Here is a 26,671-nt window from a genome sequence, read left to right as displayed (position 1 = left end):
GTACTCTTAAGTTGCCTTTTCCTTAGCTTCCGTCCACTTAAGTTGCATTACTTCCTAAGTTCTCAAGTTTTATAAATTCACTCCGGACACGATGTATTTTAGGTATTTTAAATTATTAAATTAATACTGTTCGGTCCACACCTGAGCTTTAGCAAATAAACGACCGCTTTCGATAAGTGTTCAATCAACAATCCTCTTTATTTCAATGGCCTTCGACCAGTGTTGCCATCTGGCCCCTATATTAGTAGTCTACAGGGTTGCATTAGCATTAAACTAGTAGGTTGCCACAGATTTAAGATTTATTTAAGTCTTTTACATTAGTTTACATTACTTTAGTGCCTTTAGTTTTTCTTGCTTCCTATTGTTAAAAAGTATGGCCGTTTTTGCAATATTTGATATTTTCTAACTAAAAATAATTGATAATGGGCGTGTGAATAAAAACTAAGGAATTGATTTTTCTTAAAATCCTACACCTTTTATAAAAATTTCGTTATAATAAATCGAGTAAAAGGTCTGAAATTTTAAGAAAAAGTAAATTTTTTTTTAATTCATACGGCTCAAGAAATGAAAAATTTTAATATTTCAAAACGGTGCACTTTTATAAGGGTATTTTTTCGGTTATCTGGGTGGTCTTCTAAAGTTTATTGTGGTAATTATTGGGTAGCTTGTATAAAATTTAGTAATTTAATGGTTTTAATTCTTTTTTTTTTTTAATTTTACTAGGCGGAGTCAGTGGATGGAGCTGTTGGGCGTAGTCAACCCAACAGCGAAATATATTTTCGCTTGCCAGAGGCATTTCTCCCTGAAAATGAGGATGGGGAATGGAAGGTTACTTCAGAAGTGGGCTATCCCTGATATTAGTATTAAGTTATGTTCACCCACAGTAATAGAAGATAGGTTAGAAGACTCTAGGACGAATTTAGAGGCAGGTAGCTTAGGTTTAGAAAACGAACGAACTGTAATAGAGCTAGGTGTAGAAGATTTCAATCCGGTACTTTGTACTTCAAACTGCGATCAGTTTGAAATTGTGGCCCTTTACAAGAGTCCTTTCTCCCTTTATTTGAAGAACTCCCATGTTCTTCTTCTTTAGGACCAAGAAGCTTGGTCAAATAGTCGTCATACACAAACAGACGAGTACTTAACCGAAGGGACTCCTAGAAAGCGAAAGTACAAGGAGGATTTAATTAGCAAAGAGCGGGAATTAGAATATCTCCGCAACAGGGTGACTCAGTTAGAGGAGGTAGAGAGTTTACGAGGGTCAAATTTTGTCTATTCCGGGGCAGGACGGAAGTAGACAAATCGATGAGCTTCTCGGCAAGATACCTTCACATCTTGCGATATGTGTGAGGAACTGCCTCAGAAATTCGTCTAGAACTCCAAAAGGGTATAGATTTGATAGGGAGTTAAAGACTTTAGCTCTGGCAGTTAAATTTTTGTCGCCCGTTGCATTAAGGTATTTGAAGCCCAAATATAAAATTGGCCTTCCAGAAGAACTCTTGAACAATTCGTTCGAGGTAGGCCGAGAGACCCTGGCTGCAGCTCTAGCAGCATTAAAGCCCTGGAGTTGAGAAGCCGGGGCTTCACTGACGCTCAGCGATATGTGTCGATATGCTGTGACGAAATGTCCCTGAAGATCAATTTACAATATGAGAGTAGGGATTATATTGTTGGTCTGGAGGATTATGTTGATGAAAATCGTACCTCCAGGGTCGCCTCCAGGGTTCTCACATTTTTCGTCCAAGGCATTGGCGGGGAGTCTTGGACGCACCCTCTAGCATATTTTCTTGTTCACAAATCGGGTAGAGGAGATGTGATGAAGAAATACATTTTTGAAGCGATAAGTCAACTCCAGGGTATTGGTCTTCATCCCTGCCAATTAGTTAGCGATCAAAGGTCCAATTTTATGAGCTTTTGTAGGATCGTAGGTGTTTCTAAGGAGACCCTTTTTTGAAGTCAATGGCCAAGAAATCGTATACCTTTACGATTCTCCGCATCTTTTAAAAATTACACGGAACTGCATTGAAAACAAGAAGAATAGTCAGTTTTAATGGCAGGCCAATAGATTGGAATGATATAGTCCATCTGCATGAGCAAGGTTGCCTTTCAGATATCAGTTGCACTCATAAATTAAACTCGGCCCATATTAAATCAAACACTTTTCAAAAAATTAATGTTAAGTTAGCTGCTCAAGTTCTCAGCAATTCTGTGGCAAGCGCAATGTTCGCTTTATACAGCTCGGCGCGCCTAAACATTTCTAAGTCACCAAACTATCTTAATACAGCCGAATTTGTCCTTTTTTTCGACAAGTTATTTAATATTTGGCAACCTAAAGCAACCGTTTTCAGCAACTGCGGAACAAATTACTTTTCTGGAGGAAGCCGAGAAGTTTCTTAGTTCTTTGAAAGTTCATGATTACCTTGGTCGTGATATCACCAACTCTTTCTATTTCATTAAGGGGTGGCTACTCAATACATATTAGTAGTTTGCGACGATTGTGGCGTTTTTGGTCACATAAGGGATTCCAGCATTTAATGACTCGAAAATTATGTCAAGATAAATTGGAAAACTTTTTTGGTCATATAAGATGTGAGATTTGATGTGAGAATAACTCCGCAGCGTTTCTCATATCTTTTCAGACAAGCCGCGAAATACGTAGTTTGGCCGGCAGCGAAATAAACGACAACATTCTCAAGTCCATTTGGATGAGTCGTTTACCTTCCAACATGCGGCTTATCATTTCCATCAGCAATGAGCCTCTCGACAAAGTAGCACTGCTCGCTGATAAAATAAGTGAGGTTAGCGATACACCACATGTCAGCGCAGTCGAGACCCAACAAACAGCCGCACATACGCAATCTAATATCGAGCAACAGCTGGCTGAAATCACAAAAGAGATCGCTTCTATAAAAGCAAACATAAATCGCCGATCCAGAAGTCGAACCAGGTACCGTCCTCCGTCACACTCCGGCACGCGAAACGCCGACTCGAATGGATTGTGTTGGTACCATCTCAAATTTGGCAACGATGCAAAGAAATGTCGCAGTCCATGCTCCAAAAAGTTAAACTAGTTAGTCTGTCGTCAATGGCGGTCAACGACAGGCTCAACAATACGAACCGCCGCCTCATCGTTCTGGACAAGAACTCCGCAATCAAATTCCTTATAGACACGGGAGCTGAAGTTAGCGTTGTTCCACCGACGCAACAACCACGCAGATACCCTGACAAAAACAACTACCTCTACGCAGCAAACAAGTCTACCATAAAAACTTACGATGAAAAGGCTATGTTTGTCAACTTGGGACTTCGCCGCCAATTTCGCTGGAATTTTATCGTTGCCGACGTGTCACAGGTCATCATCGGGGCCGACTTTTTAGCATATTTTAACCTGTCGGTCAACTTACGACACCGAAAAATTCATCGACGATGACGAAAACTCATCGACGATATGACAAACATAGCCAAACTTTGCTCGCTGTCAGCTGATAAAAAGGTAGTGTTGAATTTATTATGCATCAACAAGAGTCAACAGTTCCAGGATCTATTGAGTGAATTCAAAGACATCACGGTAGAAAATTTTGCGACCGCACAACCACAACACTATGTCTCGCATCACATCGTCACCAGAGGTCCACCAGTTTTCTCCAAACCGAGACGGTTATCTCCGGAGAAACTGAAAGCCGCGAAAGCAGAGATACAGTTCTTGCTAGACGCAGGTATTTGTCGCCCATCTCGCAGTCCATGGGCGAGCCCTCTGCACATGGCGAGGAAAAAAAATGGCGAATGGAGGCCTTGCGGGGATTTTCGAAGGTTGAACGCTGTTACCGAGCCAGACAGGTACCCTATTCCTCATCTGCACGACTTCACTCATTCGCTTCATGGCTGTAGTATTTTTTCCACACTCGATCTAGGTCGCGCGTACCACCAGATTCCCGTTGAGCCAACCGACATACCGAAGACGGCAATCACTACGCCATTCGGCATGTTTGAATTTCCCTTCATGTGCTTCGGTTTACGAAATGCTAGTCAAACATTCCAAAGATTTATGGACCACATCTTCCGTGAATACGACTTCGCTTGGCCATACCTCGATGATATTTTGATATCGTCGAAGGATATGAACCAGCACCGCCAACATCTGCGACTGGTGTTCGAAAAACTGCGGTGAGTACGGGTTAGTTATAAACCGCCCGAAATGTGTATTGGGCCAACCTGAAGTGAAATTCTTAGGGTTCGCAATCAACAGAAGCGGAATCTCACCCCCAGAGGAACGAGTACAGGCTATTCGAAATTTTCAACTGCCCGAAAGGTCGTGCGATTTGCGACGCTTTCTCGGCATGATCAATTTCTTTCGTAGGTTTTTGCCGAACGCCGCGAAAACGCAGACAGCCTTATGTAAACTCGTGAAAGGCAACAAGAAGAATGACACATCCGAAATCGAGTGGACCCACGAAGCGAGAGAGGCATTTCAGCAGTGTAAAGACGACTTGTGCAAAGCGACTCTACTCTCTTACCCAAAGCCCGATGCGAAACTCAGCTTGACGGTGGACGCCTCGGGAGCGGCTGTGGGTGCTGTATTGCAACAACACGACAACGATCAGTGGCAACCACTGGGATTTTACTCTGAACGTCTCACCGAAGCACAAACGAGATACAGCACCTATGATCGCGAACTGTTGGCAGCGTACAAAGCTGTCAAATATTTTCAACACATGCTGGAAGGTAGGGAATTTTTCATTCTCACCGATCATAAGCCATTGCAATACGTGTTCCAGCAAAAGCTGGAAAAGGCATCCCCGCGTCAAATGCGACATTCAGAATTTATCGCCCAATTCACAACGGACATTCGTTATATCCCCGGAAACGACAACGTAGTGGCAGACACACTCTCACGTATCGACGCCATACACACAACGTGCACGACGGACTTTGCCAAGCTTGCAAAGAGTCAACAGACCGATTCAGAGTTTCAGAGTTCACTTAATTCAAAGTCAAGCCTAACATTGAAACCTTTTTTGATTCCAGGCACAGACATCGAAATCTTTTGCGACGTGAGCACCGGTAGAGCCCGACCATACTTAACTCCTTCCTTTCGCAGACCAGCCTTCGACTCCATACACAAAATGTCTCACACAGGCGCTGCCAAAACCACAAAACTGGTCGCCGAGAAGTTCGTATGGCCAGGTCTTCGAAAGGATTGCCGCTTATGGTCCAGACAGTGCATTCAGTGCCAGAAGGCCAAAGTACAGCGCCACAACCGAGCACCGCTATCAACATTCATGTTGCCGGAACAAAGGTTCGACCACATAAACATGGACATCGTCGGACCATTGCCACCTTGCAAGGGGTATTGATACTGCCTCACGATAGTCGACCGCTACTCCCGTTGGCTGGAGGCATATCCGTTGGAAGACATGACGACGGAGACAATCGCTTTCAATTTTTACACACACTGGATCGCTAGATTTGGAGTGCCGAGTAGAGTGACAACTGACCAGGGCAGGCAATTTGAGTCTGCACTCTTCCGAGAGCTATCCGGACTTCTAGGCATAAAACACCTACGTACCACCGCGTATCACCCAACGTCAAACGGGCTTATCGAGCGTTGGCATAGGTCCTTGAAAGCAGCGTTAAAATGTCACATGACGGATAATTGGGTCGAAGTGCTTCCAATTATTATTTTAGGGTTCCGTTCATCATGGAGAGATGACTTGAAAGCTACACCCGCAGAGATGGTTTACGGTAGCACGCTACGATTACCTGGCCAATTCTTTTCCGAACAACACGCGCCTAACATCAACGAATGCGACTTAGTTGAAAAGCTACGCCTTCGCATGCAGTCTTTGCAGCCCACTCCCACAACAAACAACTCAGCGCATTTGCTATTTGTGGAAAAGAATTTATACTCCACACTAGCAGTTTTTGTGCGCAACGATGCGGTTCGTCAGCCTCTTCAACCACCATACGAGGGACCATTTCCCGTAATCGAACGGAAGGAAAAGTTTTTTAAAATCAATATCCGAGGGAAGGACGTGAACGTTTCCATCGACCGGCTGAAAGCAGCTTTCGTCGCCGAGGATAACCAAACCGCGTCGAAACAAGACATTCAGCACAAGGAATATCATACAAAATCCGGACGACGAGTACGTTTTCGCTTTCCTACGTAGGGGGGAGTGATGTGGCGTACATATAATATAGTTCATTCTCAATCATGAAATGCGACGCTGAGCGTTTGTTAATTTAATTGTTTTGTAAACAAGTGGCAACGAAGAAACTTGTTCTCTTTCTCTTGTTATCCAACTTCGTGGAACACCTGTCACATTTTGAGTGCTCGCAACTTTAACTAGAATATACATTAAATATACTTGGAAAATAAATCTTATTTTATTGTGGACATCCCACAAATTCATTTCAAAAATCGAGAATATTTATGCGGAACATTTCGATTCTACTTGTCATAGGATTGGCTTTTCGCAAATCCTCTTTGAAAAGATGGCAGATGTAGAGCCCTACTATTGTTGTGAAAATTGAAATAATGAAATGTATATATATAAGAATAAGAACATATTTTTTGCTTAACAAATTTAATAAAGAGGCGAAGCAGCCAAATTTTAAAAATACTAAATTTCTGTGTATGACTCATAAATAAGTATAGATAGAGAAATTAAGTGTTATTGAGTTTTTGTTTTTTAATAATTAAACCACTATTTTTTTTTTGTTGCAGAGCTGTATACTATTTTTTTTTTAATGATCAAAATTGCTTTAACAGTATTTATTTGGTTTTTTTATCATTAAAATTTTTTTAACAGTGTTACTGAGCTGTGTACCTCTATTTTTTGTTTTTTTTATCATTAAATTTGTTTAACAGTGTTACTGAGCTATTTTTTTGTTTTTTTTTTATTATTAAATTTTTTTAACAGTGTTACTGAGCTGTGTACGACTATTTTGTTGTTTTTTTTATCATAAAATTTTTTTTAACAGTGGTACTGAGCTGTGTACCACTATTTTTTTGTTTTTTTTTTATCATTAAATCTTTTTTAACAGTGTACTGAGCTGTGTACCACAATTTTTTTGTTTTTTTTTTTTGAATGATCAAAATTGCTTTAACAGTATTACTGAGCTGTGCACCATTATTTTATTTTTTTTAACAGTGTTGCTGTGTACTATTTTTTTTAATGATAAAAAATTTTTTAAGTGTTCCTGAGCTACACTATTTTTTTTGGTCCAACATTTATTTTTTTAATGTTGGGCTTTGTGCCACATTTTTTTTTTAATAACAATCTTATTTAAAAATTTAATTTGATGTCTTGGAATTTGATTCTCTCTTATTAATAACAATTGTTGACCCCAAGAGCTTGCTTCTATATGCTGATGTTCTCTACATTTACAGTCGCAATATTTTTTTTATTTTTTTGCTATACTCTATTACAGTTCATAGAAAGGGAATTACTGTGGGTGATTTTGTAAATATTGTATATAAATTTGTACAAAGTAGTTTTCTTGTATGTAGTATTATTAGTCATAGTCGTTTTTTCCAAGTAGATTTGCGTAGTTTTTTCGTATTTCGTGGATTTTGCTATTGCTTAGATTTTCTTATATGCATGCACTTCGTATTTGTAGATAGTATGGGTAAAAATAGGCCTCCTGGGGAACCGAACACCAAAAAAAAAAAATCGGTAACGCGCCTTTATTGCAACCTCAGTGGTGGTGTGGAAAAGCAATAAGTTAAAAAAAAAAATAAAGAATATCAATTTGGCAAAAGTAAAACGTATTTCTTTTATTTATGTATGATAAAACACATCATCATAACCACTCTACAAAACGGGATATTAAATAAATGTATGTATAAAGATATTAAACTATAATAATAATAATATATTAATCAATTCACTATTCTTTTGATATATATTTACAGTTGGAAATCATTTATCGTGGTTTACGAAAATTCAGTTTTCTTACCTCTGCAAAATTTGAGGACTTTTCCACTGCTTACATATAGATGATTTCAAAAGTTGCGAAATTTGCATAAAAATGTTAAACGAATTCAACGGTATTTTAATTAAAAGAAAGGTAATCGATTTACCTTTCCTTTGATATATATTAGCACTTGGAAATCATTTATAGTGGTTCAAGAAAATGCAGTTTTCTTACCACTTTGCAAAATTTGAGGACCTTTCCACTGCTTACATATAGATGATTTCAAAAGTTGCGAAATTTGCATAAAAATGTCAAGCGATTTAAATGGTTTTATAATCAAAAGAAAGGTAATTGTTTTAGCTTTCTTTTGATATATATTAAAAATTGGAAATCATTTATAGTGGTTCAAGAAAATGCAGTTTTCTTACAACTTTGCAAAATTTGAGAACCTTTTCACTGCTTACATATAAATGATTTCAAAAGTTGCGAAATTTGCATAAAAATGTCAAGCGATTTAAATGGTTTTGTAATCAAAGGAAAGGTAATCGTTTTATCTTTCTTTTGATATATATTAACAATTGGAATTCATTTATAGTGGTTGAAGAAAATGCAGTTTTCTTAAAACTTTGCAAAATTTTAGGAATTTTACAATTACTACATATGTATATGTTTTTTGCCTCGTTGTAATTCGCCAAAATTCTGTGGTAAAACATTGTTACTAGTCGGTGATGGTGTTGGTGGCATTGAATTTGGTGATGGCGTTAATGATGCTGGTGGTGAATGTCAAATATGTAAACAAACAAAAATATCAATTAAAATTTATAAACATGAAAAGTATCAATGTATACCTTTAGAATATGACTATGTCGGTGATGTTTGCAATCTCAAAGAAAAAACTATAAACATGCTTTCATCATGAGCGAGAGTCTCATTTTTGCTGAGGGAGAAATTTTAATTTGCCTCCAGTAGCGCTTCATTTATTTCACCGAGCCTTAAACATAGTATAATATTAATGGAAAGGGGTATGCAATAAAACAGCTTATTATTGTCGGTGTTGTTGATGGAAAACCGACTGAGGCCGGGCTTCGTAATGCGGCTACTACTACAACAACCACAACTATTCACTGATAAAGGGCCTGCTCGAGGCACGCAATAAAAGCACAAAAACTGCAGCGCTGATGAAAATTTGCAAGACGATTCCAACATCCTAATTGGTAAAACGTTGCTAGAAATTCACAGCGAACGTGATGTTTTATTCACGCAACACTACAGTTGTAATTGCAACTCGAACAAGCCCAAACACTTCCAACGATGCATATGACATGAAAACACTGCCCCAGTTTTGTATACCCCCAAAAGTGCGTCCAGTCACATTTACATATTCAGTGTTTAAGACCACATTGAAAACTGTATACCTTTAACAAAAATCCCATGAATTTCGCCATGGCCAATCGAAATTTGCATCAAAGCTCAGGAAACTGCTTTGGCCACCAGTTCATCTTCCACCAATACAACTTATTGTCCAAAGAAGATTGGCTGCAGTTGACGATAACACAAGAATGATAAGAGCACTTCACCAATGCACTAATATGTCGCTCTGGAAAGAAATATACATTAATTTATATGTTTTCTTAAAAATAAATGCAAATTTACCTAATTTTTCCACCGGCAAGCACGAATATGATGTTCAAAACAAAAGCAATGACAACGAATTTCACACACATTGATGTATTTTAGCGCAAAACGATAAGTTTCACAAATATTTTAAATTATTGCCTGGAACATGCACATTTATCGTTATTATTGGAAGAACAAGACTTGGCATGTATTTTAAATTACTTATTTAATAAATTCAAAAGAATAAAAACACATTTTTCTAGATTATTTCTCAATTTACATTTCAAAGTTTTTTCTGAAATTTTAATGCAACTCTGTGCGGTGAATGAGAATTAGAAATCAGGCGATCTCAGCTGTTTTCAAATGTAAACAAACAAAATGGCGGTTTCCATACTTGTAAGCCTATACAAAGATTTGTTTTATATAAATAAAAATAAAGTAAACACATGTGCCCGTGCTTTTTACCAAACGGCACACACATGTGATGTGAGCAAGTTTTTAATTTTTTATATGCACAGCACAGTGAGCACACACGTGTGTGAACGTAAAATGTTAGGATGTGCTGCGCATGTGTGTGCAAATACGAACCCTGCTTTTTTGTTGGGTGTAGTGGTAGTAATGTATACGGTTATAACGACCGTCATTTTACAGGCTTATTGGTCTTTTTTTTATGGGCTTTATTTCCGTAATTTAATTTGTTAAGGTCTTAATAAAGCACATTTAGGATTTTTAATTGTACTTTTTTATTTTAATACATTTATTTGTACTTAGTAAGTTCAAATTTATGTATTTAGGGTATTCACAAGATTCAGTAAGCGTCTTAATTAAAAAATTCCATGTTTAAAAATCATAGATTTATGCATACATATTTATATATAGTCCCGGACAAATTAATAGGGTCACGACACCTGGCCAAGTTTAAACCACCGAACGAAAGTGCTGCACACAAAAACTGGGCTGGACCTGCACAATAAAAGACACATTAAATATACATAGTTTTATAACAATTTTTATCGCTATTTTTACTTACTTGTAAGTTTGAAACAAAGGCACACAACGCTTATTTTCCACCGCTGAAATCTTTATAAAAATGCTCGAACGCCGAGCCGCACAATTTTGTAATTGCAACTGCACAATAAAAGATGCATTAAATATACATAGTTTTATAATAATTTTTATTGCGGTCTTTACTTACTTGTAAGATTGGAACGAAGGCACACAAAGTTTTTATTTCCCACCGCTGAAATAAATTTTTATTTAAATGGCTGAACGCCAAGCCGCACATTTCACAAATTAATTGCAAGTCACGATTGCTGTGTTTTGTTCATTTTTCTTTCCGCGAAATTTCACCATCCATATGCATGCAACGTGTGCGAGTGAATAAGATATTATAAAGCAGTTCAAAAATTATAAGATGTTGTTTCATTCTAAGATTTTTTCATAGGGAATTCTCACATGTACTATTTATGTATTAGTGACAATCGAAAATTTCTGTGAATGTGTTCTAGTTTCGGTCATTCGAGTTTTGCAGGGTATCTATCGTAATAAGATGTGTTGTATCTTTTTTGTTTTTAGGCGGTTTTGCTGGAATAGGGATGTGAGCGTCGTGTAGCATTTCTTTTTAAACTGCATGTTTTGCGTATGGGTGCGCGATCGTTTTTTATTCTGTCGAGGAAATTCCAGATGATGTGGAGTGGATGCTCATAATTGATAATGGATTTCGTGGCTAGATTTGAGTTTTTAAACCGCAGACTTTGAAAATCTGTGATTCGCGCTTCTATTTTGAGCGTGGGTATGGGAGTTGTTTTAAGTAGTCCAGAAGCTGTTCTGTAGCATTTATATAGTTCGGTGTTAAGTGTTTTGATATTTTTGTTGGATGTCCAGCCGGAGTGTGAGGTAGTGTTGTAAAATACCTTCAGTGAGTGTACGACAAATAGCAATTGCGGTGTCTATGAGTGGGCCTTTTCGTTTAGGGCACATGACTTTGAGTAAATTGTTGACTTTCTTAAGCTGGTCTTTTTGGACACTAATATAATTGTTCCACAACATATTTTTTGAAAACTGTACTCCTAGTATTCTCAAGCTATTTTGTAAAGGTATTCTTCGTCCCCGAATAAGGACTGAACTGACATTGCAATTATTTTTCCGGCAAACATAGAGGGCTGTTGTTGCTTCGATGGGTACTGAGGAGCATGTGCCCATGGCCCAATTATTTATATTTTCGTCAAATTTTTGAAGACTTTGCACGACCTCTTCATGTGTTCCAGACGCAGCTGCAAAGATATTGTCTGCCTATATACCTATATACGAAATACCTTGCACATTCTTTATCTGCTTTAGTAAGGAATTAGCGTAAAAGGTATAACGTACTTGTTGACGACGACTGAATACATTTACACTGGATTTAAAATACAAAATTTGGTATTTATTGCGATTTCCAATCTTAGTGAAACGTAAGGTATAAATGTAGGACAATGTTAAAGTTGCTGCTTGCTTGCTTATTGGCCGGTTAGTTGGTTTGTTTGCCGGTTTGCTTGTATGTTTCAAAATTGGTGTTCTTGTTCGAGCGTCTTCTTCGGCTTTTAGATTGGAAATGCGATGAGTATGAGAAATTGCGGGATATTTGAACATATAAAATGGAAAATGTGCATAAAGAAAATGTGGTACAAAGAATACAAGAATACAAAGTAAAAACATGATGACAGGGTTGCCGTAAGCTTTGGTGAATATTAGGCTGGGCTGGTGTTATAAATCGACAGTACTACTGAAAGAGGCGAACCCTGTGAACCTCCGTTTTCTAGTTTCCTTTCCCTTGAAAGGTATCCGTCGACTCTGGCTGTAGTCCTTCGATACGAGAGGAAGGAGAGAGAGAGCTTAAGGATGCTCATGGGTAGTCCACATTAATGCATTTCTTTTATTACTTCCGTAGATACTACTCTATCGTATGCTTTTGCCAGGTCTGCAGAAAAAACGACCGTATGTTCTCTGCTTAAGTACTTCAGTTGTCTTTCTAAAGTATGTGTTAAAGTGTATACTCCATGTTTGGGTATGAACGCTTGTTGTTCTGCTTCCAGCTCATTGCTGAAGCTCTTCCATATTCTGTTGGCTAGAATTTTGTCAAATGTTTTCGCTAATGTGGGCAAGAGGGATAAGGGACGATATCCTTCAAGAGAGTTTGGGTTTTTCCGGGTTTGCATGCTTCCATCCATGTGGATATACTCCTGTATCTAAAATTCTACTAAATAGACTGCATATACGGATTTTAGGGTGATGGATGCGTTCTTTAACATTGAATAGGTTATTTTGTCATGGCTGGGAGTGGTTCCTTCAGAAGTTTTGAGAGCTGCCTCAAGTTCTTGGAGCGGACTATTTTGGGTTACTTGCTTCGACTGTGGTGGTTGTGGTAGATTCTCAACAATCAAGTAATTTTTTTGGTCAATGATAGTTGACTCAAACGACTCATTCGAGCTCGCTGCGCTCCAATGTGCTCCTAGGGTTTCAGCAATCTGTTCTGGGTGTTTCAGTACAGCATTGGCAGTTAGTATCTGTGGGAAACAGAAGAAACGTTGGCATTTGATCTTATGCCAAAGGTGCTTTGGGTCGTATGGGATTAAGCGAGTTTAGAAACCCATTCCATGAATCCTGTTTGGCTTGTTTACATGCTTTTCGTACCGCCGCATATGATTTCCCTATTGTTTGCTGTTTGGTTCTTTTTAAACCGTTTCCATCAATCGTTTTTGACTTTTATAAGATTTGCAATCTGACTGTTGAACCAGACTGGGCTATTGTGTTTAGGTGCTGAAAAGGTGGTGGGCATGGCTTCGTGGGCATGGCTTCGTTTGCAGCTTTCCTCAAAACTTTTTTTTTTATTTGGGCGGCTTCCCTGTTGACGTTAACTGACTGAGTGAAATTTTGTGAGTAGACGTTAGTTTTAATTGTAAATAGAGGCCAATTTACCTTGTTCGTATTAAACCTGGGGTTGATTCTGCTGTTGATGCATGTTGTTGAAAATTAGGATTGGAAAATGATCGCTAGACCCTGACGGAGGAAGACAAATTCATGTCAGAACCAGAGCTATAACTCCGCATGTCATTGAGACGTAAACATTTGTTAAAGTATTTCTCGCGTTAGCAGTAGGGGAGACCCGTGGTTGAGTATTACAAATTGTTTATCGTTTGCAAAGTCTTCCCATCATTTTCCGTTCTGATTTGTTTTCTTTGCACCCCAAAATGTGTTATGTGCGTTTAAGTCACCACCCAGTAAATGATATCCGTTGTGGTAGGTGTGTATGGCGTCCAGGTGTTGAGCTGTAAAATATAAGTCTTTCTCGCGGTATATGTTGGTTATGTGCAGGTCTTTTAACGCGTGTATGGTGATACATTGAAAGAGAAGATTATTGTTAGATAGTTTGTAATTAGAAGTATTCAAAGTTTCATTTACGAGGATTGCAACACCCGCTTTGGAATATGAGTAAGTTTCCACATCTTTATAATGTGGAAGATGTAAAAGGTGTTTATTTTTGAAGTGAAACTTCTTTAGCGGCGGTTGGTTGGTTGGGAGTAAATTGGCAAATTCAACGGAAATTGCACATGGAAATGGTGCAACGGAAATGGTTAGGGCTGAAACAAGTGCTTCTTGAGTGTATGCACATGGTATTAACTTAACAAAAACTTGCTAATAAAAAGTTAAAGAATAACACTTAGAAAAACCCCAATACAAGAATGGAAGTAAAGGTGAGTACTTACATACATAGATAAAGAAAAGGATAAAGGCAAAGGTAAAAATAAAAACGTAAACAAAGATGCGTAAAGATAAAGGCAAAAACGAAGGCCAAGGTAAATTTAAACACTTTACTTATAAGTATAATGGCAAAGGTGAAGGGGAATATCCCCGCAAACATATTCGGAGCACTCAGAATTTTTGAGTCCGAAAAGAGTTCTACTATGTAAGAAATATGAGTATCAAAATAACAAAATATTTTCAACTCATATAGGCCACATATATGAACCAAATCATGAGCCGGCACTTTGTGGAAATAAAAAAACATTAAATATTTGCAATTTGTATCGAAAATTTTGTTATAAATTTTTTGTCAACATAGGCATATGAAATTAGACTTTTCTGAACCGAAATCTTTTTGATTGGCATCCCCGAGTGCGGAAAATTTGTGAGAGCTGTTTGGAAACGTTTAGTCATCGATGAAGTTGCTTGCCAAACATGGAAAAATGTTGATAATAAAATTTCGCTTTAAAATTTAGCCATAACTGCTGCGTTTAAAGGTATTTCTCTTCAGAAATGATGTGTTGTTGTTTTAATTTAGGTATTTTGTATTATATCTTTATAGAAGCCTATTGCAGAAAATTTTCTAACAAAGCGGATTTTAAGAAATTTACAACAAAATGGTTTCAAACTGCACGGGACCGTGTTAACTATAAAGCAAAACAAATCAAACTATAAATTCATTAATAGCAACGTGCGCATTAGTATACATACATATAGTATTATACAACACACAGCAAGCACATATGTAGATAATAAAGCTGTTTATTGAAAATAACTTTTTTAGAGCTTTTAATTAGGTAAAGTTGTAATTGTGATATATGTATTTACTCGTGAGTAAACGTAGTGTTAACTTGAACTATAACTTAAACTATGTAAACAGATCATTAGGTTTTATTCCTAGGGTATGTCTATCTGGCAACGCCCTAACTAATGTCAATAAGAAATAAAAGAATAATAAATACTCTCTTCCGGTTGGGCACTTATACGACGACGACGTGTTTTATTTGCTATACAAGAAACGATATCGAAGAATATCACAGTGGCGACGAAGTAAAAACTATTGTATCAATTTTTAAACGGGAAGCAAGTGATTTGGCAACTGGTGAAAACAATATCTTTGTGATATGGCGACCAGTAACTCAACACCGTGTAATTTTAAGGCTCCATATTTTGACCACGAAAAAAACTCATGGTTCGTGTTCGAAAAGCAATTATTGCAATTCTTCATTGCTAGTGGCATCACGGAAGAAAATAAGAAGAAGGCGATTTTGTTAACGTCGTTATCCGAAAGTGCGTATACCTTGCTGGACAATTTAATACGTCCGGAAGTGCTGGAAAACGCTAACACTACCTTGGACAGTTGCCTCGATAGATTGCGAAACCATTTTCGGCCAACAACATCTGCGTTTGTGGAGCGTTACAAATTTTATAACGCTACAAAAGCTTCAACAGAATCCGTAAATGATTGGGCAGCTAGAGTAAGAGCGTTAGCAGTAAAATGTGAATTTGGTGATAGCCTCAATATGGTGCTGCGAGACAAATTTGTTATGGGTCTGGAAAAGGGTCCAGCCAGAGACAAAATTTTTTTGGAAAACATTGCAGCAAGTTTCGACAAGGTGGTGGAGATAGCAAACACAGCGGAATATATTAAACAACAGCAAGGCGACAGCGTACAAATAAAGCAGGAAGAGCTGAACTTCTTAAAAAAGAACCAGAAGTCGCAAGGCGAGCGAAATAGGCAGCAGAATGTTAAGCAGATGTCACATCAAGGGTATCGGAAACAGAGAGAGCAACAATGCGAAGTATGCGGTTACACTAACCACAGCAGAAACGAATGTAAGTTTAAGAATTATAAATGCAATAATTGTAAAAAAAGAGGACACTTAAAAAAAATGTGTAAGGATAAAAAAGATGGGTTTAATTTTTTAAATAATTCAAGTGAGTTAAGCTTATTTTCAATTAATAGTTCTAAAGATAAACCGATTACTGTAAATAAAGGGTGATTTTTTAAGAGCTTGATAACTTTTTTTTTAAAAAAAACGCATAAAATTTGCAAAATCTCATCGGTTCTTTATTTGAAACGTTAGATTGGTCCATGACATTTACTTTTTGAAGATAATTTCATTTAAATGTTGACCGCGGCTGCGTCTTAGGTGGTCCATTCGGAAAGTCCAATTTTGGGCAACTTTTTCGAGCATTTCGGCCGGAATAGCCCGAATTTCTTCGGAAATGTTGTCTTCCAAAGCTGGAATAGTTGCTGGCTTATTTCTGTAGACTTTAGACTTGACGTAGCCCCACAAAAAATAGTCTAAAGGCGTCAAATCGCATGATCTTGGTGGCCAACTTACCGGTCCATTTCTTGAGATGAATTGTTCTCCGAAGTTTTCCCTCAAAATGGCCATAGAATCGCGAGCTGTGTGGCATGTAGCGCCATCTTGTTGAAACCACATGTCAACCAAGTTCAGTTCTTCCATTTTTGGCAACAAAAAGTTTGTTAGCATCGAACGATAGCGATCGCCATTCACCGTAACGTTGCGTCCAACAGCATCTTTGAAAAAATACGGTCCAATGATTCCACCAGCGTACAAACCACACCAAACAGTGCATTTTTTCGGGATGCATGGGCAGTTCTTGAACGGCTTCTGGTTGCTCTTCACTCCAAATGCGGCAATTTTGCTTATTTACGAAGCCATTCAACCAGAAATGAGCCTCATCGCTGAACAAAATTTGTCGATAAAAAAGCGGATTTTCTGCCAACTTTTCTAGGGCCCATTCACTGAAAATTCGACGTTGTGGCAGATCGTTCGGCTTCAGTTCTTGCACGAGCTGTATTTTATACGGTTTTACACCAAGATCTTTGCGTAAAATCTTCCATGTGGTCGAATAACACAAACCCAATTGCTGCGAACGGCGACGAATCGACATTTCACGGTCTTCAGCAACACTCTCAGAAACAGACGCAATATTCTCTTCTGTACGCACTGTACGCATTCGTGTGGTTGGTTTAATGTCCAATAAAGTAAACTGAGTGCGAAACTTGGTCACAATCGCATTAATTGTTTGCTCACTTGGTCGATTATGTAGACCATAAATCGGACGTAAAGCGCGAAACACATTTCGAACCGAACACTGATTTTGGTAATAAAATTCAATGATTTGCAAGCGTTGCTCGTTAGTAAGTCTATTCATGATGAAATTTCAAAGCATACTGAGCATCTTTCTCTTTGACACCATGTCTGAAATCCCACGTGATCTGTCAAATACTAATGCATGAAAATCCTAACCTCAAAAAAATCACCCGTTATTTTTGTTGATGGCAAAGCATTTGATATGCAGCTAGACACAGGTTCAGAAAACAATGTCATGGCAGAGGAAACTTACAAAACTCACTTTAGCAAGTATAAGTTGCGAGAGATAACAACCTTGTTGAGGGCATACAATGGTGGTAGCATTATTCCGCTGGGGGTGTTTGATGTGAATATACGTTTCAAAGAGCAACATAAGAATATTTCATTTTTGGTAATTAAATCGGGAGGCCCTCCACTGCTGGGTCGGAAGTTCTTGAATCGTTTCCATATTGAATTTTCCAATTTAAATTTTGCTAAACAAATTCAAGGTGACAACCGGGTCTTACAAAAATTTGCTAAACTGTTCGATGGGTCGTTGGGGTTATTCAAAAGGACTAAAGCACACTTACATGTAAAGGAGGGAACAGAACCAAAATTTTTTAGGCCGCGACCTTTACCTTTAGCTATTAAAGAAAAAGTTGAAAAAGAAATAGACAATTTAGTAGCATTGAAAGTTTTACAGCCGGTGGACTATTGTGAATGGGGGACGCCGATTGTTCCCGTTCAAAAGAAAGATGGCGGAATACGCATATGTGGTGATTTTAAGGTGACCTTAAACCCACATCTACATATTGAAAAGTATCCTTTACCAAGAATTGAAGAAATCTTTGCAAAGATGCATGGCGGGGTAAAGTTTGTGAAACTAGATTTAAGTACAGCTTATCAGCAAATCGAGTTGGATGAGCAATCGCGTAAACTCACAACAATTTCTACATCAAAGGGCCTTTTTCAGTATACAAGGCTTATATATGGTTTGGCATCGGCGCCCGCAATTTTTCAAAGAGTTATGGACACGCTGTTAATGGGCATCGATGGGGTAGTAGTATTCCTCGATGATATACTCATAACAGCATCGTGCGAGAAGTTACTCACGCAAAGGTTAGAAGCCGTGTTAACTTTATTAAGTGATGCGGGTTTTAGGTTGTCCAAAAAGAAATGTGAATTTTTTGTAGATGAAATAAAATATTTAGGGCATATTATTAACAAAGATGGCTTACATATGGATCCGGACAAAGTAAAAGACATTCGTAGTATTAAGGAGCCATCAAATGTAAAAGAACTGCAAGCGTTGTTGGGGGTGATAAACTTTTATAGACGATTTTTACCTAATTTATCGACATTGCTTTACCCACTCTATCAGTTGTTGCAAGCGAATAAAAAATTCGAATGGTCGAAAGAATGTGCGGAATCAATTTCGAAACTTAAATGCTTATTGGCATCTGATGAATGTTTAGCACATTTTAACCCAGAAAATAAGATAAAGTTAACTGTAGATGCAAGTCCGGTCGGAGTAGGGGCGGTTTTAACGCAAGTGGATGCAACTGGAACTGAAAAACCAATTGAGTTTGCTTCAAGGACACTGTCGGATACGGAAAAAAGGTATTCGCAACTTGACAGAGAGGCGGTAGCGATACTGTTTGGGGTAAAAAAGTTTCATCAGTATATTTTTGGGCGGCAGTTCACTTTGGTCACAGACAATAAGCCTTTACAATACATTTTTAGTCCAAAAAAAGGAATACCGGAAATGGCGTCGAATAGATTGCAACGTATTGCTCTTATGTTATCAGGTTATCGCTTCGACATTGAATACGTTAAGTCCAAAAGCAACATAGCGGATTATTTTTCGAGATATCCAAACGGCAGTAGTGAGGATCAAATGATTTTTCTGGAGGGTATCTATTTAAACTATGTTCAGCAGCTTGTCGAACGAAACGATTTGATTAACCTAGAAATCATTAAAACAGAAACAGAAAACGATGAGGTTCTACAACGGGTAAGGCAATTTCAACAAGACGGGTGGCCAGAAAAATGTAATTATCCAGACTTGTTGCCGTACTTTAGGAAAAGGTTGGAATTATGCGAGGAATCGGGTTGTTTATTTTGGGGTTTTAGGGTTATAGTCCCAAAGGCCTTGCAAGCTAAAGTTGTAGAATTTTTGCATGCGACACACTTGGGAATTGTTAAAATGAAATGCATGGCCAGAGAGTGTTGTTGGTGGCCGACACAGGGCAACGATTTAGAGAGGGTAGTAAAAAGTTGTGAGCCATGTTTACTTAACCGCCCGGATCCACCAAAACAAGAACTTCTGCCCTGGAAGCGTTCCGAGGAAGTCTGGTCGCGAATTCATATAGATTTTTTTGGACCGTTCAAAAACCGCTGGTGCTTAATCATTGTGGATAGCACGAGCAAATGGGTGGAATGTGTAGATATGGGAACAAATATAACCAGTCGTGCTGTTACATCAGTGTTAAGAGAAATGTTCGCACGTTTTGGGTTACCGAAATGTGTAGTTTCGGACAATGGCACGTCTTTTATATCGAGCGAGTTCACCAATTTTTTAAAGCAAAACGGCATTAAACACGTTACGTCTCCAGTGGGACATCCACCCACAAACGGACAGGCGGAAAATGCAGTCAAGACAGTTAAATCTGCACTGAAGCGAAATTTATTCAACATACCATTGTCTGACTTCAACAAGGTTCTTAATAATTTTTTATTGGATTATCGAAACACCGTACATTCAAGTACGGGCGTCTCTCCAGCTTATATCTTATTTAATAGAAGACAATTACGATGTAGGTTAGACTTACTTAATGATAAACGAAATGTTGTTAACTTAAGCAATAGTGAAATCACAGCTTTTGTTAATAATAAGCAAAATGAACAGAAAAAGCATTATAAAGGAGGAAAAAACAATAATTTTAACGTTCACGATGCGGTGATAGTTAAAGATTATTCCGTCCCCGGAAAAGTAACATGGACAAAAGCTGTGATTTCCAAAAGGATCGGAAAGCAAACATATATTGTTAAAACAGACCATAATAAATCTTGGAAAAGACATGCAAATCAAATTATTTTAAGCCAAAAAGAATCGCGGAACACACTATTAGATGATCCGCTAACACCTTTAACTAGTTTAAGTGATGAAAACAAAGCGGTTTTAGCGAATACAAATAGTAGTATGACCGACGACACTAATTGTAATGAAGACACCCTAGCATCGGGTAACTCAAGGCCTACAGCTCCCTATAATTTAAGACCAAGAAAATAAAATATTGAAGTAACTTATTACAGTAACTAAATTCTTTTTATAAAAATAGGTAAATATGTATACAATGAAAACTAAGAGGGGGGTATTGTGATATATGTATTTACTCGTGTGTAAACGTAGTGTTAACTTGAACTATAACTTAAACTATGTAAACAGATCATTAGGTTTTATTCCTAGGGTATGTCTATCTGGCAACGCCCTAACTAATGTCAATAAGAAATAAAAGAATAATAAATACTCTCTTCCGGTTGGGCACTTATACGACGACGACGTGTTTTATTTGCTATACAAGAAACGATATCGAAGAATATCACAGTAATAAATTTGCAAAGTTAGGTAAAGTTGCAATAAGAGTCATAAAAGAGTCTTGAGTAAGAGTCCGAAATGAGCCGTATATAATAACAGTAAGAGTCAAATATGGCTCATATTGACGCTCATTTGATGTATGAATTTAAGCTCATATATGCCGACCTTTGCAGGAAGGGAAACACCCTCATTCCGGACTCTTAAATGAGCTCATTATGAGCGTAAATGCTCCGAAATAGGACTCCTTTAAGACTCATTTATGACTCCAAATGTTTGTTGGGATGTAGATGAAGAAAATAATAAAAATAAAAGTAAAAACATAGATAAATATAAAGAAAAAGATGAGGATGAGGATACCGATTAAAGTAAAGACGAAGATAGAGGAAGAAAGATTAAAATAAAGGTAATTATAGAGAAGAGGATATAGATAGAGACGCAGACTCAATCTGGGACCTATTTTGGGATTTTAGAGATTTTCGGGATTCTCAGGACTTATCAATATAATAACCGATATTTTATCGGTTTCGTTGTCGATAGTTTTATCGATGTTATCGAAATTTTTATCGATATTGTAATCGATTTTGCTTTCGATATTTTCAGAACTTATAGTTATAATAATCAATATTTTTACCGATTTTGTTATCGATTGTTTATCGATTTTGTTATCGATTATTTATAAATTTTGTTATCGATATTTTTATCGATTTTCTAATCGACTATTTATTGATTTTGCTATCGAAATGTTTGTCGCATTTGGGATCGATTTTGTTATTGCTATTTTATCGATTTTGTTATCTTTTTTATCGATTATTTATAGATTTTGTTATCATTTTTGTTATCGATAATTTATCGATTTTATTATCGGTACTTTTATTGAGCTAGTTATTGACATTTTTATCGAGTTTATAATCGATATTTTTATCGATTTTCTAATCGATTTGGTGTTAGATTATTCAGGGATTTCGTTATCGATATTTTTATCGATTTTCTAATCGATTTGGCTACCAAAATTATTATCGACTTCGCTATCGAAATTTATATCGAATTTGTAATCCATTTTGTTATCGATATTTTTATCGGTTTTGTTATCGATATTTTGTTGGATGTTACTATCGTTTTTGTTATCGATAGAGTAAAAATATAAAAATAGTGATAAAGAAAAACAGAATAACATAAATGTAATTAGAACGAACAGGGGTAGCTGTAGGGATGTAGATAGAAAAAAATACAAAAAATATAACCTTAAGCAAAAGCAGATGTATGTAGGCATGTACATACATGTATGTATGTACGTATATTGGTTATGAGACAAAATATATATGTGACGTAAGTTTCACTTCTCCAGTGCGGCCCAGGCGCACTTATTTTTTTCTATTATGTGAGTTTCTTGTAATATAATAATGTCACTCTAGTCCAAACTTATTGTTTAGAAACCCCTGTATATTCCGTTGAAGAATTATGAGGCTGATACCTAAATCCATATTTATTTTTTATTTTTTGATTGTTTGATTGAATTTTATAAAGAACGATATAAACATAGTGCAGCGAATTAAAATTCAGAGGCTCCACTGGCTTGGCCATGTCGTTCGAATGGACAGAAACGCTCCTGCTCTGATAATATTCTACGCGGGCCGCAATGCTGGTAACAGAGGAAGAGGAAGGCCTCCTCTGCGTTGGAAAGACCAGGTGGAGAAGGACTTGGCTTCACTTGGCATTTCCAATTGGCGTCAGTTAGCACAGAAGAGAAATGACTGGCGTGCTGTTTTGGACTCGGCCAAAATCGCTTAGGCGGTTACAGCGCCAATAAGTAAGAAGAAGAAGATGGAATATCAGCTGTAAAAGAGGACCAGAAAAAAAACAGCTGATTGCTCTTTGTTCAATAAACATACCTCCAAGTCAAAATTGAACATATCTAGCAGGGTTGCATAGAGAATCTGACACAAATTGATTGCCAATTAATTATTAATTGGCAATTAATAATTTGAATTTTCGTATGATAAATTGTGTGACAATTAAGGCCTAAATTGGTGAAAAGGTTCTTAATTGCCAATAAGGTGCCTGTTCGAACATAGTCTTAGTTGTCTATAATTTAGGCTCTTCTTCGGAGTCTGATACAGACATAAAATATTTGTCTGCTGATAGCAGTTGCTGAGTTATATTGCTGAGTGGAGTGCGCTAGTATTGGTTTGTGTGTTGATTGGTGCTTTGCTAAGTTTGGTAGTATCCATTCAAGTGAGGGGTTCGTTGTTGTTTTCTTAATGATGTTGTTTGCATTTTTGTTCATATTGTTAGTAACTAGGGTAGTTGTCTTTTGACGAGCGGTGACGTTGTCGGTTGTGCTTTTGTTTAGAGACGTGAGTTTTTGGTATTTTGGTTGTTGTTGTTGTTGTTGTAGCCCGTTCGGGTCGGTTCATCCATCAACGTTGTCGTCAATTTCAGCTAGGGGGAGGCCCAGGAAGTGTGCGACTTCCACAAGGGCTGTCCATAGGGACAGGTGCGTCAGCTGAGTGGGGTTCTCAGGGCATGTGAAGAGGTGGTATGAGTCATGTGGCGACTCTCCACATGCCGGTCATTGGTTGGGCACATCCTCGTTGATTCTGCTTAAGTAAGTCATTCCCACGACAGCCGGTTCTACGTACCGGAATGACTCGGGTTTTACCCGACTAAGAGCTGTTGTTTCGGCGATCTAACCCCGTTTAGGTCGGCGAAATCCATCAAACTTTGCTCGATTCTAGGGCTACATCTTCTCCGTACCCTTCTGCTCAGGGCTGGAATAGAGTCTAACCCAGGGCCAGAAATTTACACCTGCTGCGTATGCCAGAGACGACTGCATACAAACTCCACCTCGGTCAGGTGCAATGCCTGTGACGGGTGGAGTCACCTCCGTAACTGCTCGGACCTACGTACGCACCGGCAATGGACCACGTCGTTCATGGCCCCATGCTGTGCGAACCGGACCGCCTCCACGGCAAACCACCATCCGCCTGGGCAGCACACAATCAACACACCCACACCCCAACACAACACAGCAATAGACACACAAACAAACACAATAGCACCTACACGCCGCCGCCGGCACCTCCTAGTCCATCCGACAATCTTCTCTGTTTGTCAGTCCAGAATATACCGTATCGTGACATCAGTCAAGTGCAACTCCTGTGTGTGAGTGATTATGTGGACCCCTGCTGTGCTGCCCAGTCGCATCCCTCCCCCGCGACGCCGCCAACCACCACCACAAGGCCGGCAGGCAACACAACTCTTTAACACCACACATCACAATCGGTCCCAAGGCACACAAAGGTGCTACAATTTAACTGTAACGGACTCCAGAGCAAGATCGAGGAGATAACTGGTATTTTGGTCGTGTTGGTTTTTGTTGGTGAAGCAGATCGTTTGAAATTCTTGTTGTTGGCGTATTTGATTTGTAAGTGGCTGATCGGCAGAAGTTGGAATAGTGTACAAACACTGCTTGAGGTTCTTGAGGTTTTGTACGATTTAAACGTTCGCTATATTTGCGGCGGGCTTTTAAGATTTCTTTGGTTTGCTTATATCTACTGCAGTCTCTGTCCGAAGAGAAGTGATCTTCGCCACAGTTAGCGCACTGTTTACGTGTACATTCTGTTGGGGAATGGGGTGGTAAGTTGCATCCATCGCATGTGCTAGGGTTAGTGCATCGGTTTTTTGTGTGGCCAAGAAGTTGGCAATTCTTGCAACGCATCGGGTTTGGGTAATAAGGGGAAACTTTGACCTTGTATCATGCTACGTCCAGTTTTTGGAAGATGGTATAAGTCGAAATTGCTTGCCATTTCTCCAGTGGGCATTGTTTTACCATCGAGTGTACGAGTGAATTTGTAAATGCCTTTTACTCCCGGCCTTTTTAATTCTTCAATGATCTCTTCGTCTTTTACGAAGTTGAGGCATGGGGCATAAATCATACCTTTTACCGTGTTAAGGTTTTCTTGCAACTTGACCGTAATAGGGCACACGTTTGATAGTTTTTGTTTTCAAAATTAATTTAGGTGTTTCATTGGTTTCCGAGAAATTCGCAAAAATCTTTAAATTTAGGTTTTAAATTTTCCAAATATATGTCGGAATTAGGTGTCTTTTAGGTGTTCTTCAACGCCACAAAAACTAATTTAGTGGCTCTATTGGTTTCCGAGAAATTCGCAAAAATGTGTTTTCAGCTGTTAACCAAGCTGAACAATCTTTAAATTTTTGTTTTAAATTTTCGAAATTCATATATGCAGGAATTAGGTGTCTTTGAGGTGTTCTTCAACGCCACTAAAACTAATTTAGTAGCTCCATTAGTTTCCGAGAATTTCGCAAAAATGTGTGAATCATCTAGGTTTACGTAAACCTAGCTGACCCATCTTTAATTTTAGGTTTTAAATTTTCCAAATATATGCTGGAATTAGGTGTATTTTAGGTATTCTGCAACGCCACAAAAACTAATTTAGTAGCTCCATTGGTTTCCGAGAAATTCGCAAAAATGTGTTTTTCAGCTAGCTTAGCGCTGTTAACCTAGCTGAACAATCTTTAAATTTTTGTTTTAAATTTTCGAAATTCATATATGCAGGAATTAGGTGTCTTTTAGGTGTTCTTCAACGCCACTAAAACTAATTTAGTAGCTCCATTCCTAGAAATTCGCAAAAATGTTTACGTAAACCTAGCTGACCCATCTTTAAATTTAGGTTTTAAATTTTCCAAATATATGCTGGAATTAGGTGTCTTTTAGGTTTTCTTCAACGCCACTAAATCTAATTTAGTAGCTCCATTGGTTTCCGAGAATTTCGGAAAAATCCTTAAATTTAGGTTTTAAATTTTCCAAATATTTGCTGGAACTAGGTCTATTTTAGGTGTTCTTCAACGCCAGTAAAACTAATTTAGTAACTCCATTGGTTTCCGAGAAATTTGCAAAAATGTGTTTTTCAGCTAGCTTAGCGCTACATGAATCAAAGCGTTCAACATTGTAAGGCGCTTGCCGTTTCGAAATCGTCCTTTGTTCACTTTTTTGTGTTGAAAATAAAAATTATTTGACATTTCAATAAGAAATAATTAAAAATAAATGATTTTGTAATAAATGAAATTTGGTATGTGTATTTATTGTGTCACCTCGGTAAAAGTTTTTTAAGTGGGATGGATAACTAACTATCAAAGCTAGCTGACCAATACATTTTTGCGAATTTCTCGGAAACCAATAGAGCAACTAAATTAGTTTTAGTGGCGTTGAAGAACACCTAAAAGACACCTAATTCCCGCATATATGTGTTTCGAAAATTTAAAACAAAAATTTAAACATTGTTCAGCTAGGTTAACAGGGCTTAGCTAGCCGAAAAACAAATTTTTGCGAATTTCTCAAAAACCAATGGAGGTACTAAATTAGTTTTAATGGCGTTGAAGAACACCTAAAAGACACCTAAATCCAGCATATACATATTTGGAAAATTTAATACCTAAATTTAATGATTGGTCAGCTAGGTTTACGTAAACATTTTTGCGAATTAACAGCGCTAAACTGAAAAACACATTTTTCCGAATTTCTCGAAAAGCAATGGAGCTACTAAATTAGTTTTAGTGGCGTTGAAGAACAGCTAAAAACACCTAGTTCCAGCATGTATTTGGAAAATTTAAAACTTATATTTAAAGATTTTTT

The 26,671-nt window shown here is 37.8% G+C and overlaps 1 protein-coding gene and 1 long non-coding RNA gene across 2 annotated transcripts in view; one reads left to right on the top strand and one right to left on the bottom strand.

The window, feature by feature from the left end:
• The first annotated feature begins 1,621 nt into the window (after positions 1-1,621).
• On the top strand, positions 1,622-3,068 carry LOC118751521. The gene is made up of 2 exons (XM_036486352.1): positions 1,622-1,708; positions 2,637-3,068. Exons 1-2 carry the CDS (start codon positions 1,622-1,624, stop codon positions 3,066-3,068), a joined length of 519 nt encoding a protein of 172 aa, XP_036342245.1.
• A 6,922-nt stretch (positions 3,069-9,990) lies between these two features.
• Positions 9,991-26,671, bottom strand: part of LOC118751520 — a 42,435-nt gene continuing 25,754 nt past the window's right edge. Inside the window, exons 2-5 of the long non-coding RNA XR_004994539.1 lie at positions 13,489-13,886; positions 10,727-13,431; positions 10,562-10,659; positions 9,991-10,494 (exon numbers count right to left, since the gene is read on the bottom strand). This is a non-coding gene — a long non-coding RNA (uncharacterized LOC118751520). The remainder of the gene's footprint in view (positions 10,495-10,561; positions 10,660-10,726; positions 13,432-13,488; positions 13,887-26,671) is intronic.

Source organism: Rhagoletis pomonella, unplaced genomic scaffold, assembly GCF_013731165.1.
Source record: "Rhagoletis pomonella isolate Grant_MI unplaced genomic scaffold, Rhpom_1.0 Rhpom_scaffold_00754, whole genome shotgun sequence".
NCBI lineage: Eukaryota > Metazoa > Arthropoda > Insecta > Diptera > Tephritidae > Rhagoletis > Rhagoletis pomonella.
This window is presented reverse-complemented; position numbering and strand designations above follow the sequence as displayed.